The sequence below is a fragment of the Octopus bimaculoides genome, chromosome 1, assembly GCF_046866305.1.
Source record: "Octopus bimaculoides isolate indiv1 chromosome 1, ASM4686630v1, whole genome shotgun sequence".
NCBI classification, from domain to species: Eukaryota; Metazoa; Mollusca; class Cephalopoda; order Octopoda; family Octopodidae; genus Octopus; species Octopus bimaculoides.
Genome location: NC_142928.1, coordinates 167,862,509 through 167,877,731, shown reverse-complemented (window position 1 = coordinate 167,877,731; position 15,223 = coordinate 167,862,509). Strand labels below are relative to the sequence as shown.

The 15,223-nt window shown below is 32.9% G+C and overlaps 1 protein-coding gene across 4 annotated transcripts in view; it reads right to left on the bottom strand.

The window, feature by feature from the left end:
* Window positions 1–3,249: 3,249 nt before the first annotated feature.
* The window catches only part of LOC106869320 (EVI5-like protein), a 304,412-nt gene continuing 292,438 nt past the window's right edge, over window positions 3,250–15,223 (bottom strand). For all 4 annotated transcript variants that reach the window (XM_014915019.3, XM_014915018.3, XM_014915020.3 and 1 more), the window contains 4 exons: window positions 10,304–10,450; window positions 9,745–9,840; window positions 8,007–8,093; window positions 3,250–7,547 (listed from right to left, as the gene is read on the bottom strand). In XM_014915019.3, coding sequence (XP_014770505.1) covers window positions 7,230–7,547; window positions 8,007–8,093; window positions 9,745–9,840; window positions 10,304–10,450 — 648 coding nt within the window. In that variant the 3' untranslated portion in view covers window positions 3,250–7,229. The remainder of the gene's footprint in view (window positions 7,548–8,006; window positions 8,094–9,744; window positions 9,841–10,303; window positions 10,451–15,223) is intronic.

Below are 15,223 nucleotides of genomic sequence, written 5' to 3'. Positions count from 1 at the left end.
GTGATAGTCATGAGGCCAAGCATCCTTAGAAATTTCATCTGAATCCATCCAGCGGTTCTTGAGGTATCTTGTCCATGGTCAAACAAACATGACTGAAAATAATACCTCTGCCTTCGCTGAGGCAGAGGTAAGTAGTCTGAATGCTAAGGGTTAAAGAATTTAAGTAAAGTGATGGACCAAGTTATGAAAGTAAGTTAGATAAATGGGTTGTGTGAGCTGAGTAAACCATGGCACTTGTGGCATGAAGAGATGTCATAACAATGAACATTTTCTTTAATTTCCTGCGTGACTTTCCCAAATTTTATTACCTTTTAATTCTCTTCTTCTTTAGCTCCAGAATCCCTACCGCATCTAAATAGTAGAGCTATCCCCTGAAATACCTTCAACAGTTTTAATGCAGATTTGAAAGAACAACAAGACGGAGAGCTGTATCACTTTGGCTTTATTGTACAAGTTGCAACAAAATAATTATTTACAAGTCTCTACAAACTTTGGAAATTTTGAACTTTTCAAACATGTTAATCTTTCTTTACATTTGTTTAGAGATTCATTTTTTTTTTTCCTTCTTTCAATTATTTAAAACCAGTTGTACATTAATACATTTTTATCAACACCGATCCAGAATGACATTTAGTTTTCTAAGTTCCTCATAAATAAATATTTAGAAAAAAATGTGAAGTTGTCAAAAAGAACAAAATTATATTTCAAAATTACCAAGGTTTTTGGTGGGATTGAACATATCTAATAGTAGTAGTAATAATAAACGAGGGTAGTGGGGTGGAATTTAATTTTCACAATTCATTGTTTTAAAGAAATATTACTCTAGCATTGAAGATGGAACAGTTTAATTAATGCTGTTACTTTAACATCAATTGGCACAATGTCAGATATTTCAGTATGTCTATGAATGTCATTCTGAAATTTAATGCTTTGGAAAATATAAAGAATTGAATGAATAACATTGAGTTAACAAGAGGAAGACTTGCATGCTGATAACTAAGTTAACTTTAAAAAAAAATTTCTTTTTTATCTGGTTAAAATTTGCTAGTCAACTAAAATAGATTAAAACGTTATTTTATTTTAAAAATAAAAGAAATTTAACATTGCAGCAGATTAAGTTTCTCCCTCTACTCCCCCAATCATAGCTAATAATCTGAAAAAAAGATGTTTTATCTGAAATTATGTGCATATTATAAACATCGAATATGTTTGTATGTAACAAATATAACTCCTAAAGTTTTATCTGTTTCCAGTTTGAACAATATACCAGTTTTGTTTTATGATCAGAAACAGCTACAACACTTGAAGACCATTTCAATATGGTGAGAGGTAAAAATTGACCTGTTGTTACTGCAATCTGCAGGTTTGTGGGGAAAAAACAAAAACACTGCAGATGAATATTAATCTCTAAGGTTGCCAATGATTGACAACAAAACATCGGCTGCTTTAGGTGTATTGTATATGTTGTAACAAGGTGAATGAAAAATATGGTGTTATGCTAAAATAAACTTTTAGACTGCTGGGCTGTCACCATGTACAATGCAAGTGATAGTATTGACTTTTAAGGACAGTATATCGATTTCTTAGCTGCTGGAATGCCTTTTTGATTGTAGCAAGACCATTCTCTATTATTGTATGCTGAATACATTAAACTGGTAGAGGCTCAAAGATCCAGTCATATTGTGCAAAATACATTCTCAAACAACTAATCTGTATGTCCTCTGGAGCCTACCTTTTTTTTCTATAAATTGATCTAATGGTTGCCAATGAATATTCCTTAAGAGTCATGAAATAACACTCACCCCCCACTTTAAAATTCTCATAGTAGAGACAAAGGAAGTATACAATAATGCTTCATCATTTAACGTCTGTCTTCCATGCTGGCAGTAGTTAAATAAATTAAGGAAGATGGCTCTACTCTGATATAATACATTGATGACAACTGAACTGTCAAAGGATCAGATTTTCAACAGCAGTTCCTCTCAACAAATTTCCCCCACCTATCAATTTTCTTCCCATATATAGGAACATAATTTAACAACTTTTAGAGAATAAAAAAAAAAAATTCGTTGTAAAATTCAGTTGCTAGACTGTCTGCCTTCTGGCTGAAAAAGAACCCAGAATGCTGTTTTGTCAACAAATATGGAAGACATTTCTCCTACACTGAAAAAAATCATTAGTTCAATTTTTTTTTTCCTTCTCCTTTTGCTATATTTTATGATTTTTAAAGACAACACAACTGTTTACATTTTTTTTTTAATTCAGGAAAACAAAGGCCTGTATAAGGTTATTTGAATGCTACTTAAAAAAAAAAAAAAAAAAAAACCTAATTAGCATTTTTGTTTTTTAGAATGTCAAATTCCAGAATATTCACAACAAATTATTGGTCTGTACATAATGTGACATGTAACTCGTGTTTTTACATCTTTGAAATATTGAAATTTACAGTAGTAGTTTGTTTAATACAGCAGGAGATACTTCAAGAAATTACAAGAAGTTGGATTTAGTACAACTTACATTTATATTATTTTTAGTAAATAAGTTCATTTTACAATTCATATGTGAGTGCAGAAGCCAGTGTATATAGATTACAAGAATTTATGTACATTTAACAAAAAAAAAAAATCACATTTTCTGTATCAACTAAATTCATTGATATTTAAATGATGACAATGTGAAAATAAAACCAATCCCATATACAGTTATGGCCTGATAACAATCAAATGAAAAACTATACAGGCAGTAAAACAATGTCTCAATACTTGAGCATTGGTTGATAAACTAGATATTCTATGTTCAAATCCTGTCAAATTTTTACATCACTTTTTATCAGATCATTAAAGAGCTAAGATCAAGTCCAGCTTGTCAGGTATTAAAAACAATACTATAAATAAAATGACAAATATTAGTGACAAGCTAAATAAAAAAATGTTGGGATTATTTCATAAGTTGGTAATCAGAATAAGGGAAGTGCCCATGAACTTTGTAGGTTTTCCAGTTTGGTAAGATTGATGCCCAGAATCGGAAATAATTAAGTGAACTTTACTAAAGGCATCTAAGAATCAGGTATTGCTGCTAGACTGAGTGCTATGTTTAGGCCTGCTGTATAATTTGTACATTTTCTTCAATAATTTCTGCATTAAAGAAATGGGTTTTTAACCTTGACACATAAAAAGAATATAAACAAAAGTGCCACTGTTGATTTTTTGAAAGTTAATCTAACATTTCAGAAGACATTTATACTAGGGATTTTTCTTTTTTTTTTTTTGTGACTAGGCAGAGTTCTAATTTTTGTAAGGGAGAGGTATGGTTGATTGAACTGGGTAAAAAACATCTTACTGGTACTTATTTCATTAACCACAGGGATGTTAAGAATGACACAGTCAATTTTCTTAGGGGTTTCAGTTCAAAATATGAATAAAATAAAAATAGATGTTGTAAAGCATTCAGTGTAGTGCTTTATAGCTTTAGATAACGCCATCACCCAGAAATTTTATATTTAAAAAACAAAAAATATGAAAAGAGAAAAAAAAACAATGTAAGAATAGAGTATTTTGGTGATATTGTTTTGTAAAAGTTTAAAATCAGAGCCCAGCTTATTTCAAACTACAATTATCAATTCAATGATTTTTGTTTGATTTTAAAATATTTATACATTTTTTTTTCTCTTTACAACAAATCTCTTTCATCAAAGCAGGGATTTTTGAATTAATAAATCAGTTGAATTAATACACAAATGATCGAGTATAAAAAAAACAACACAAAACAAAGTGCCAAAAAAAGAAAACAAAAAAGGTCAACTACTTTTTCAAGATCCTGCCAGCCAATAGGCTGATAAAATAAGTATACATAATTTAGATGTTTGTATATTACATTAATACAATCAACAATGTACAGATGAATATGTGTGTGTATGTCTATGAATGATTACTAGAAAGAAAAAGCATGTTTGTGTGCTGATATATACTGGAAAATTGTTTTGGGGTTTATTTTAACTGAACGGCACTTAGTTTTCCTGTTGATACACACACACATATTTTCAAGAAATATCTGTCAATAGATACCTAAATATGTTGTGCAAAGAGGTCATTTATAGATGTGCAAGTAAACTTGGTATGGAAAGGCTGAATATACAGACCAAAATATAGTATGCAAAGTTTATATTATAGTCTCTAAATATGTTATTTGAAAGACTGTATAGCATTTAGACATATTCACATCATTTAACCCTTTGGCTTTTAAACTGGCTATATCTGGCTCTAAAATTCTACATGTTTTATGTTCAAACTGATCATCACATCATCAAAATAACAAAGCTATGAGATAATGCCTGATTGATTCCATGATGTGAATAAATAAGCATTATATTTGACAGAATAATCTGAACATTAAAAGGTTAAAGAGTCGTCTAATAAATAGACCGAAACATGGTATAACAAACGATAATATTTTACGTAGACCTAAATATGATATGCTAATGGCTGTACAATATATCTATATGTATATATAGTCTAAAGAAATTATAATACATAAAAAGCTACATGGTAGCCATAGAAAAATTAGCTATGGAAGCTAAATTGACAATGACTGTATGATCACACATGCTTTGGCATGTAAAATCAAATGTCCTTGTCCACCTAGCTTTCAAGAATACACACCAAGTTTTCTGAAATATTATCCAGGGAGATTTAACTGCTTTGCATAATGAAACTGGCATTAAGGCATCAGCCGTTACGAGGCCCTTGGTACTCTAGGAATCGTTTACATTTATTTTACTTTCCTTAGATTTTGCCTTTGGATGTCAATCTGTATGTCTTCTTGTTTAACATCAAACTGTAGACTTACAATCATACAGTTACTGTCAAGTTAGCTTAGCTTACATAGCTAATTTCTATGTGAATATCATGTAGTCTTTTAAATACATGTTAGTCTACACATTAAAGCATGTAGAATCAATTATATTGCTCAAATACATAACTAAATGTATATAGTAAACTTGAGCTCAGAGTTGTCAATACTTCAGTTCCATATTCAGTTGACTATTTGATCTTATAAAGATTTTTAATTATAGATGCCTATATTAGAATGATAGAAAATATGCCTTATATATGTGAGTGTGTGTGTGTAGAAGCTAAGTTAACAATTATTGTAAAGGCCTTTATTGGTGGGAGGATTTGGGTTTCAATTAGGGGATAGGTGGGTATTCAACAGTAAAGTAATGGTGCCATTTTCTAAATGAAATATTAATAACAAATGAACAACAGTATAGATTAAAGATTCAACAAGCAAAAACTGACATAAAAAGCCCCCCCCCCCTCTCTCTCTCTCTCACTTTTCTCACATTCGCATCCACCCCAAAACACTTTTTCTAGCTATTTCTCTTTGTATTTTTCTTAGTTTTTTGTCTTTAGATGTTATGTTATTTAAATGAAATATTGTAATAGTTTTTAACTTACAAGAAAAAAAAAAAAAATTCAATTGTATGTAAATACAATTAGTTAGAATTGTATTTACATCACCTAAAAGTTTATTCCACAAAATAAGTGATACTTCATATATATATATATATGTATGAATATAAGTCTACCTGTCTGTCTATCTATGCATACACACACACTTATAATACAAACATGCATGACATTATCCAACTTGCTGTCTTGTATGAACCAATAGTAATTTTTAGTCTGGAAATTGTTTCACATTGCCCAAAGGTGGTGAGACTGCTACAAGGTAATAATAGCTGTTATTTTGAAGTGTCCCTTGCTTCACTGGCTCTAGAAGAGGAATTAATTAAGCATGTCTCAAAATACATGCCTTGTTCAAAGGCAATAAAGTGGCTCTTCACTGAACTTTACCCCTCTAACTATAGCATTCACTGTATAGTTACGCCAATCAAAAAGTGCTTGGCATACTTTCACTATAGTATTGCTCATAGGAGAAAATGGTTAACACCTTTGCAATATTTTTGTCTTATTCCTGCAGACAGAACAGAAAATTAGTATTTCACCCTATAAGATTAGGTTCAAGTAAAGAGAAGTCCTAAAGGAAAAATAACAGATATTATTGCTTAGGATGCAGTACAAGCTGGTATCAAGACAAACTTCTGATGACCTGTTAGTACTATCAAGTGCATAGCAAACACATTACTGTGACTGCTTGGTCTGCTGTGTTTGTTAGATTGGGCAATTAGCTTTGGTTGTGATTATATATGTATATTTATCTTCATTTAATTAAAACTGAAGCTTCATTCTGCCACTATTCTGTCTGCTATGAGGTGATACTCATAGCAGGGAAACTCAGAGTAGTGAGAGAGTGAAGTCACACTTACAAATAAATTTTAAAATCTTCTACTGATAAGGAGTACATTTTTCTTTCATTTGCACACCTATATATATGTATACACGAACATATAAACACACATACATACACCTCTATACGTAAACAGTCACCAATAATGTTTCATTTAATTCATCAACTATCCACAAGGTATTCAGAAGGTGATGTTTACTATCAACTACAGAACATACACTGTACAGAAATATGGAAATATATCAGAACATATACAACTTCTGAAGTGTAACATACTCACAAAATACAGACATATTATCCATGCATACTATTATACATCACATTCACTGCAATACTGACATGAAGATACAAATGTAAAACATTTACAATATGACATCAAGTTAAAACACAATTAATAATTAAAAATTAACAATTAAAATGGTCTTCAAAAAAAAAAAGTATATAAACTAATAATTTTCTTCTGAAATAGCTTTCAACAAATACCAGCAGGCATAAAAATGCTTAAAAAAAAAAAAATCTTGATGAGGAAGATGTAGCTGTGTTTGGTTTGGAATAACCAGTTAACTGCTGGTTTTGGGGAACAGTATAAATAAAGCTGATATGAAGAGTGAAAAGTTTTGTTTCTTTTTTTTTTGTTTTCATGTTGCTTCACATAATAAATATCTTGTATAGGAAAAGAAAATGTCTTGATTTACATCAGAACTTCCATTGTTTTTTTGTTTTTTTTTTAATAATTTCATACTCTCTTTTCTTCTGCAGGTAGTAGTAGTAATAGTGGTGGTTGTTGCATTTTGTGTAAATCTACAGGTCTAGGCACTAAGAGCTATTCACAGCTCTCTTTCAGATTTGGAACCCGTATAGTAGCCATTATTTTCTCGAGACAACTGACATGTTTTGTTCTGCTTTTGTTTCAAGCTTCATCAAACAGCCGCTTTATCTTCTAATGACCTTTCAAAAGATTGTACAGTTTTCTCCAGGACAGCCAAGCTGTCGTCTTCACCGGTAGTTTCATTGTTTTGTGATTCAGAGTCTGTATTGTTGGGGCTCAGGTCAAGAAAGCCATTCAAATGAGCTGAAGTATCAGATTTGCCTTCAATAATTTCAGTTAATGTCCTGTTGAGTGTTTCAGAATCCATCAACTCTCTCATTTCTTCATCATCTCCACCAACACTCATGAAACTACCAACCATAGTAGCAGATTCTAAACCTTTTCCATGGTCCATTTTTAGTTGCAATACCTGTAGAATTGAAATAGAACAAAAATGAATGAAATAAAAGAAAATAAATTAGTGAGAGTCTACCTAATTTAAAATAGGTAAGCACTCTCATTCCATAGTGGATAGCAAGTAAGAAGTATGTTCAATAGTAAAATTAGGAACAAAAAATTCATAAGCAAATATATAAATTTGTAGAAAAGGAACCCAGGTAAGCTGTTGTGGTTGTTGTTGTTGGCACTCTGTCGCTTACGACATCGAGGGTTCCAGTTGATCCGATCAACGGAACAGCCTGCTCGTGAAATTAACGTGCAAGTGGCTGAGCACTCCACAGACCCTTAACGTAGTTCTCGGGGATATTCAAACAACGAAAATAGCAAAAGCTCAAACCCAGTAAAATTCATAACAGTTCGTAAAGCAAGTAATTTCAACAAGAATTTTAAATAAGGGAGACAACTTTAATACTTTGCATTTTAGACTTACCTCATCCTGAAGATCATAGATTTTGTTCTCTAAATCTTGCGTTCCACCTTTTACCATCAGTTGTCTGGATGTTATCAGTTCAGCTTTCTGCATGGACAAAAAAATAAATCATCGTTTAGTTTTACTTCAATAATGTAAACTAAGCAATTTCTATTCCTGTTATCCTTGCAACTGAAAACTCAGAAAAGGGAAGTTCTAAGCTTTTTACAGTAAGGCTGATTGCTTCAGCCATCTTCCCTGACCCCCACTATATACATACATACATATATATATATATATATATATATATATATATATATATATATATAATCAGCTACATAAAAAGTATAGATCTAGTGCATGAGATTTAGTATGCAAGATAAAACCAGTGTTTAACACCGGTTTCATAGAGCAAGCATATAGGAAATAAATCTTACTCTGGCTATAATGTCACAACAAGATACCTATTATCACCTATTTATTCTCTATTGAAAAATAGAGTTAAAAATTTCAGCAAAGTGGCACAGCAACGTCTATGCGAATTTCAACACAAGACACGTAAGTTAGCAATCCAATAACATATCGACAAAGTCATCTGAGCCAGAAAATGATTCAATATACTGAGTCCACTCTGCAAAGTGGTTGGCATTTGGAAGTTTGGGAGGGCATCCAACTGTAAAACCGTGCCAAAACCGACCTTGCCTGTGCTGGGGCCACATAAAAAGCACTTGGTCCACTCTGTGGAGTGGTTGGTGTTAGGAAGGGCATCCAGCCGTAAAAAAACCCTGCCAAAAACAGACACAATAGCCTGGGGTAGACTTCTAGCTCGCTGGCTCCTGTCAAACTGTCCAACTCATGCCTGCATGAAAAGCAGATGTTAAACAATGATAATGATGATATTTACATACAAAAGGCATCACACTGTAATTATTGAAATAGTATGAGTTGAATATGATAAAGAAACTATGCTCTCTACCTCTAAAAAATAATAAGATAAATATGTGTGGTTATGTGTGCATGTGTATATATACAGAGTTCACTTGGCTACCACATAGTCTCAACTTATATTTCACTATATAGCACTTCAGACAAGTGTTTTCTACTTTAGCCACAACACTGATTTAGATCTGTGAATTAGTGGTGTTCCAATTGTGACCATCTCAAACTTTCATTAGTCATAATACATCATGGATCACACAACCCAATGTCAATTATTTATTAATTATTATAGTAGAGTTTCGATTCCCAGACCGGGTGTTGTGATTGTTTATTGAACGAAAACACCTAAAGCTCCACGAGGCTCCGGCAGGGGATGGTGGCGAACCCTGCTGTACTCTTTCACCACACCTTTCTCTCACCCTCGACGTCGTAAGCGATGGAGTGCCAACAACAACATAGTAGAGTATCATTTAAAGAAGATTTGGCTGGAGTTGAGCAATCATATAACGTTTTCTTGTTTGCTTGTTGTAATAGCTATTCCTGTTGTCTAACTCCAGGTTAGTCCTTATGTAGAAAATGTATGATCGAAGGCATTCCAGCCAGGATCATCTCATCTTTTTCTTCATTATCCAATGTGTTCACCACTTTTTAAGATGGTTTGAAGGTGCATTGGCTACTATTTCCAACAACCCAAGTGGCCACATAGCTGGTGGTGCATCTAAAAATATTTTCTTCAGTAGTACTCCTTTGATTCAATATGTTACACTGCGTTAAATGAAATATAGCAGTGAATTCAACTACAAATGTACACAACACTTACCTGTACTTCTAAATGAGCAACTTTTTGCTTCAGTTCTCCCACCAACTGTGCAGCCTCAGCTTCTTTAATTCTAAACATCATGAGATCTTCTTTTCGCTATAAAACAACAGTGAAACATTAAAATATAATTCCAGCTAGAAATAGTAGAAATAGCTATCATATCTCTCTCATACCACACCCTATCATCTTGAAAAAATGAACACCTTGGTTAATGTAGTCATGGATATACAACCTCAAAAATAAAAAAATAAAAAAATAAAATAAAGCTACAATTCCTTTAGTCATAAGTCTGCTTTTTCAAGCAATGACAGCAACAACAAAAAAAAGTTATCTGTAAACATCTAAATTAGTGGTTCTTAAAATTTATATGCAATAAATTGTTTATCTTTCCACAGTACACAAAATATTTTAACAGTTTTTATATAATTCCTAATATCTAATCATAAAAATATAATGGGATTTTTTTTAAACATTGAATGGCTATTTTATAGGTTGATAACCTCTGATCTAAATTATCAAATCACAAGTTAAAGAGGAAAAAAAAGAAGATTCTACTCACTTCTGATGCAAGATTATCACCTTCTCTCTTCAGATCTTTGATATTCGATTGTAACATCTTTTCTTTATCTTCCTCTTCTTGAATCTTCTCTTTCAACAGTTTGTTCTCTCCATCCATCCTTTTGATTTGGTTGGTACAAATTTGATTCTGCAGTGAAATAAAAAGACAAACAGATAACAACAACAGCTACACTAACTCAATAGAGTTATTATGGTCAATCAAGTTGTTTGGAGTTGTCATTAATCTCTGGTGAGTAGAGAGCAGCCATTTTCTATATTGGAAATCAGATCAACTAAGGCTAGCTATAAAACACATAACATGCATTGGCATTGGATAAAGCTGGCTCAAAGATTACTCCAAGATGGGTAACTCATTCTTTAAAGTGGATAATGACAGTGACTATAATAAAAATGATCTATTACATTGATACAATGCTCAGATTTGTAGGTAAAGTGGGATAGAGTTATAAATGTGGAATCCATTCAATTGATGTAACCTTTTCTCAAGGAATATCTGTAGTATTGAGTAATTTGTCAGGAATTATTATAATGGCTTCACCTATTCAACTATAGCTCATTACTTTGATTTAAGAATAGTCCCGATCACTGTTTAGATATTTCCTATTACAACTGATATTTTTCTGTGCTAATCCTATGAAAGCTGACCTAATCTAAAAGTACTTTAATTAGCAAGCATAACTTTATTTGTGCAAGTTTCACTTAAAATGACAAACATTATGATGGCTGCATGTATCAAACAGGAATGTAAATTTGTTTATTAAATCAGCTTGCTAGGTGGTTTCTTACAGTTATTCAATCAACAAACCAGCCATGTATGTGGAAACTTATGACACAAGTGTACACTATACTTCAAGGCATGTATCAGTTGCAGTTGCTGTGTTGTTTCAATACATTTTGCTCTTGAATCCAGTTCTTATTGTTTGTTGTAACATAACTGAGCGTTGCTGTTTGTGTAATATAATTATGAGGTAGAATGGGCAAGAAAGACAATGATTTGAGGGTTTTTTATTATGTTAAAATACTGCTAAATTGTCATAGGCTCAAACATTGCTACACCCAATATATATATATATATATATATATATATATATATATATATATTATTCCTTCCTCAGAATTAAGTACCTAAGGTGGGTTGGTTGTAATATTATGATTGCAGTAATTTGTAGTTAGTGAGTACATACAAGTGCAAAGCATGGTGCTTTGAACTAAAGAGCAGTATGGTGTTGACTATGAAGTAAAATATGATGAATGTAGAATGACAAGTGAAGCTTATATGTGTAGTTTGCTATTGTCAGCTGATTGTAGCTTGATGTATTGAGCATAGCGTGTATAACTGAGCATTGTGTAATGTACTAAGTGTTGTTGTTGTTCTTATTGTTTATCCCCAGACCATCCCTAACTGAGCAGAACCTATGATCAAAGGCAATCATAGCTGTGACCATCCCATCTTTTTCCCAACATTGAGAATCCAGGACCACATTATTTAATGTGTCCTATTCTAAGTTGTTGTTAGGGGTGTGATTTAAAGGAGACTTGGCTGCTGTTTCTTGAGCAACCACATGACTTCTTGAGTTAAGTTAAGGGTTGTCTACTGAGTGTAGGGCAACAGCATTGCCTATAAAGTGTTGTGTTCAACTGAGTAAGGTATATTAAGTAGAGTGTAATGTAGTATATTAGGTGAAGTTTGATGTACACAATGTGGTACAGTGCAGTAAATGTATACGAGTTCCAGGAGTGAATGAAGTGTGTTGAGAGGTGAATATACATACTTTAGAGCATCAAGCAGTTTGCAGAAGAGAGATGAACCCAAATAACTAATGGTGAAATATGCACATGTCAGTGGTAAAGGAGAAGCTTCACTAAAACATTTTCCCCATCTCAACAACTACCACAGGTAGTATTACTACTCACTTCCAAATCACCATTATAGATCAGTATAAGTATTTTGAAGCTAATCTAGGTAATAAAAATAATATAAAAAAACAATGAAACACTTGTTTCAAAGCAACCTGCTCTCTTAACTACTGTATATTACTGTCTACCCCTCTTCATATGCAATATTACTTCCATTTCATTCAGTTTATTTATGTATTTATCTATTCCATTTAATCTTTATTTATACCAGCCATAAGCAAACAATGGCATGTGGGATTTTCTGAATGGCATGACTAATGAAAAATTACCTTGAATTTTTTTTTTTTTTTTTTTTTTGTAGTGCCGCCCACTTTATGATGAAGTATGTCTCATGTGACCTGTTTCTTGAAAATAGTTGCCCATGCTTTATTTAGACCATGAAGACTGTCGCTTGTGCTTTTGAATTCTACATTGCTGGTTATCACCCATGACCACCTGACTCTCCAATCTTCTCTCTACAACCCTGGTGAGTCTTATTTCACAAAACTCTACATTTGAAACATTTTTTCTAAGACCTTATTCTCAATTGAAGTCCTTCAACCTATGCAAAACAGCAGCCAAATCTTACTCAAACTATATTGGGTAATGTATGAGATGTGAGTGGAGAAAACCCCCAGATGAAATGGCCATGGCTAGAATGCTTGATCACATGTCTGCTTAATCAGAGTTGACATGCAGTTAAATAGCAAGAACAACCTGTAGAAATTCAGGCTAAACATCAACCTCATGAATGTAGTGGATAGACCTGCAAAGTTTATGAGGACTGCTAACATCTACCTGAACTAAAATGTGTGTGTGTATACACACACACACACACACACACACACACACACACACACATTGTATTGTCATTTGGTTACCTGATAGTCATTTGATTACAATACTTTCTTTTACCTTGTCATGATTCACCATGAACTTAGACAGTAGATCAACTTTCAGATAATTAACTATAATAAAACTACTGTTAAGACTTGCTATGAGTGAGATACCCATCTCTCTGGTGCCAGAGAACAAATGAGTAGAAACAATGTAGGGCAGAGAAGTCTCTTCAGACATCCCTAGTGTTGGTGCCACAATAGAATGCCCCTAGTACACTCTGTAAAATTGTTAGTGAAAGGACAGAGACCATGTAGGATAGTTAGGACTGGACTTCCTAGAGACAAGATAATCTTCCTAGTGCTGTGCTATGATAAAATGCACCCAGTGCACTCTGTAAAGTAGTTAGCAATAGGAGGGCATCCAGTTGTAGAAGCCATATCCCCAACATATAATGTAGAAGTAAGACGTTGTTCTGATCCCTCTAAGGGGGAAGTAACTTCAAATAAGATCCTGTCCAACACATGCCAGCATAGAAAAGCTGATGATGATAATGATGTTTTAAATAACAAGAACTTAAAGGTGGATTGAGCAGTATTGATTGTTTTGTAATGGTTAGCATGCTTGCAGGTGAAGGATGTGTGGTTACAATACCATCAAAGCAGTTGTGCGAGGTGATTAGCAATAAACATAATTCACCAATACATGTAAATATATAAGTTACTGATAGCTGACTAACTTATTCCATTTTTAATATATACAAACTGACCTTCAGATGAAGACTTGTTATCAACTAATATATCCATTACTAAAATAAAAAAGAACTTTCTAGAAGCATGCTACCATGTTTTCTAGAAACATGGTAGCATATAACCTTAAGTTGGCTTTGTTTTTATTCTTCTGGTATTGGTAGAATAAGAACCAGTCAAAAATTCTTGGGTCAACTTAAGCTGCTGTACCACCCCAGTCTTCTAAAATTGTGTGGCCTGAAGTCAGAAATCAATATTAAAGTGGCCAAACAGGTTCAAATTCCACTCGAGTTGACTTCTAATTTTCCTCCTATTGGGGTAGTTGAAGTAAGCAGCCTTGTGTGAATGTAGTTAGAATTCAATATTACTGGAAAGGTTTTAAAGTCTGAGAAATTTTCCAAGAAATTTATACATAAGATGTTTGAAGAAGAATTAATCTTAACCTACAGGAAAGATTAAATTTTCTTCATCTGCTCAGATTTACAGATGATGAGGATAACAAGTTTTAGCTGGTTGAGTTGATCAAGTGCTGGCTCAAAGGTTAATAATGATCCAATCTACCACACAGTAAATAGGTGCAAGGGTGAAAGCATAAGCAGTTGGGACATTATATAACTGACTGACTTTTGTATGCTTTTAATGCTGAGTTCAAATGCTTCTTTCAGCAACACTACTGATATATTGCTGTCCAAAGGATCAGTCATTATGTAGTTAGTACCTTGGAAAGAGTAATAGGCTCCTGTACTTTGTGATGACTTCTGACTTTCTTGCTGCTGTTGGATGCCAGCTAGCAGTTCAATTATTATTTTTTTTAAAGTTTCAAATGAAGAAAAGAACTTATTGAAGAGTTGATGCTGACTACAAAATGTAATCTACCAGATACAGTCAAATGTTTTAAGACTCATCTTAGAATCTTCTTAAAAACTATTTAATTGAATTGAAAAGCTAAGTAGGTTTTAGTAGAACTTCTAGCTGCAAGTAAACAAAAAATGCCTCTATCACTATGGTGTCACTGCTCCTTTCTTATCTCCCTGTCTCTCATTACCATTGTTGCATCCAACCTGCCCTCTAAGCCTACATTAACCTCTATACCCAATCCTTTCTCCCTAAATTAACATCCCTCTGGAATCTACCCCAACCCTGCATGTCTTTCTTATAAGTAGGCACTGTCCCTCTTTCCAGACTCAACAAGTGTGAAAAAAAAAAATTAAAAAAGTAAAGTACAAAGGTAAAAATGATACTGCATGCATCAAAATAGGGACATACTATTGATAATTGTAAAAGATCCCATATTCAAAAGAAAGTTATCACACACTAATTATTGGTCTCTCTGTAGCACCCACCACCAAACCTTTTGATCATATATTGTTGTTGTCATCATAACAACATTCACTTTTCCATGCTTGCACGGGTCAAAT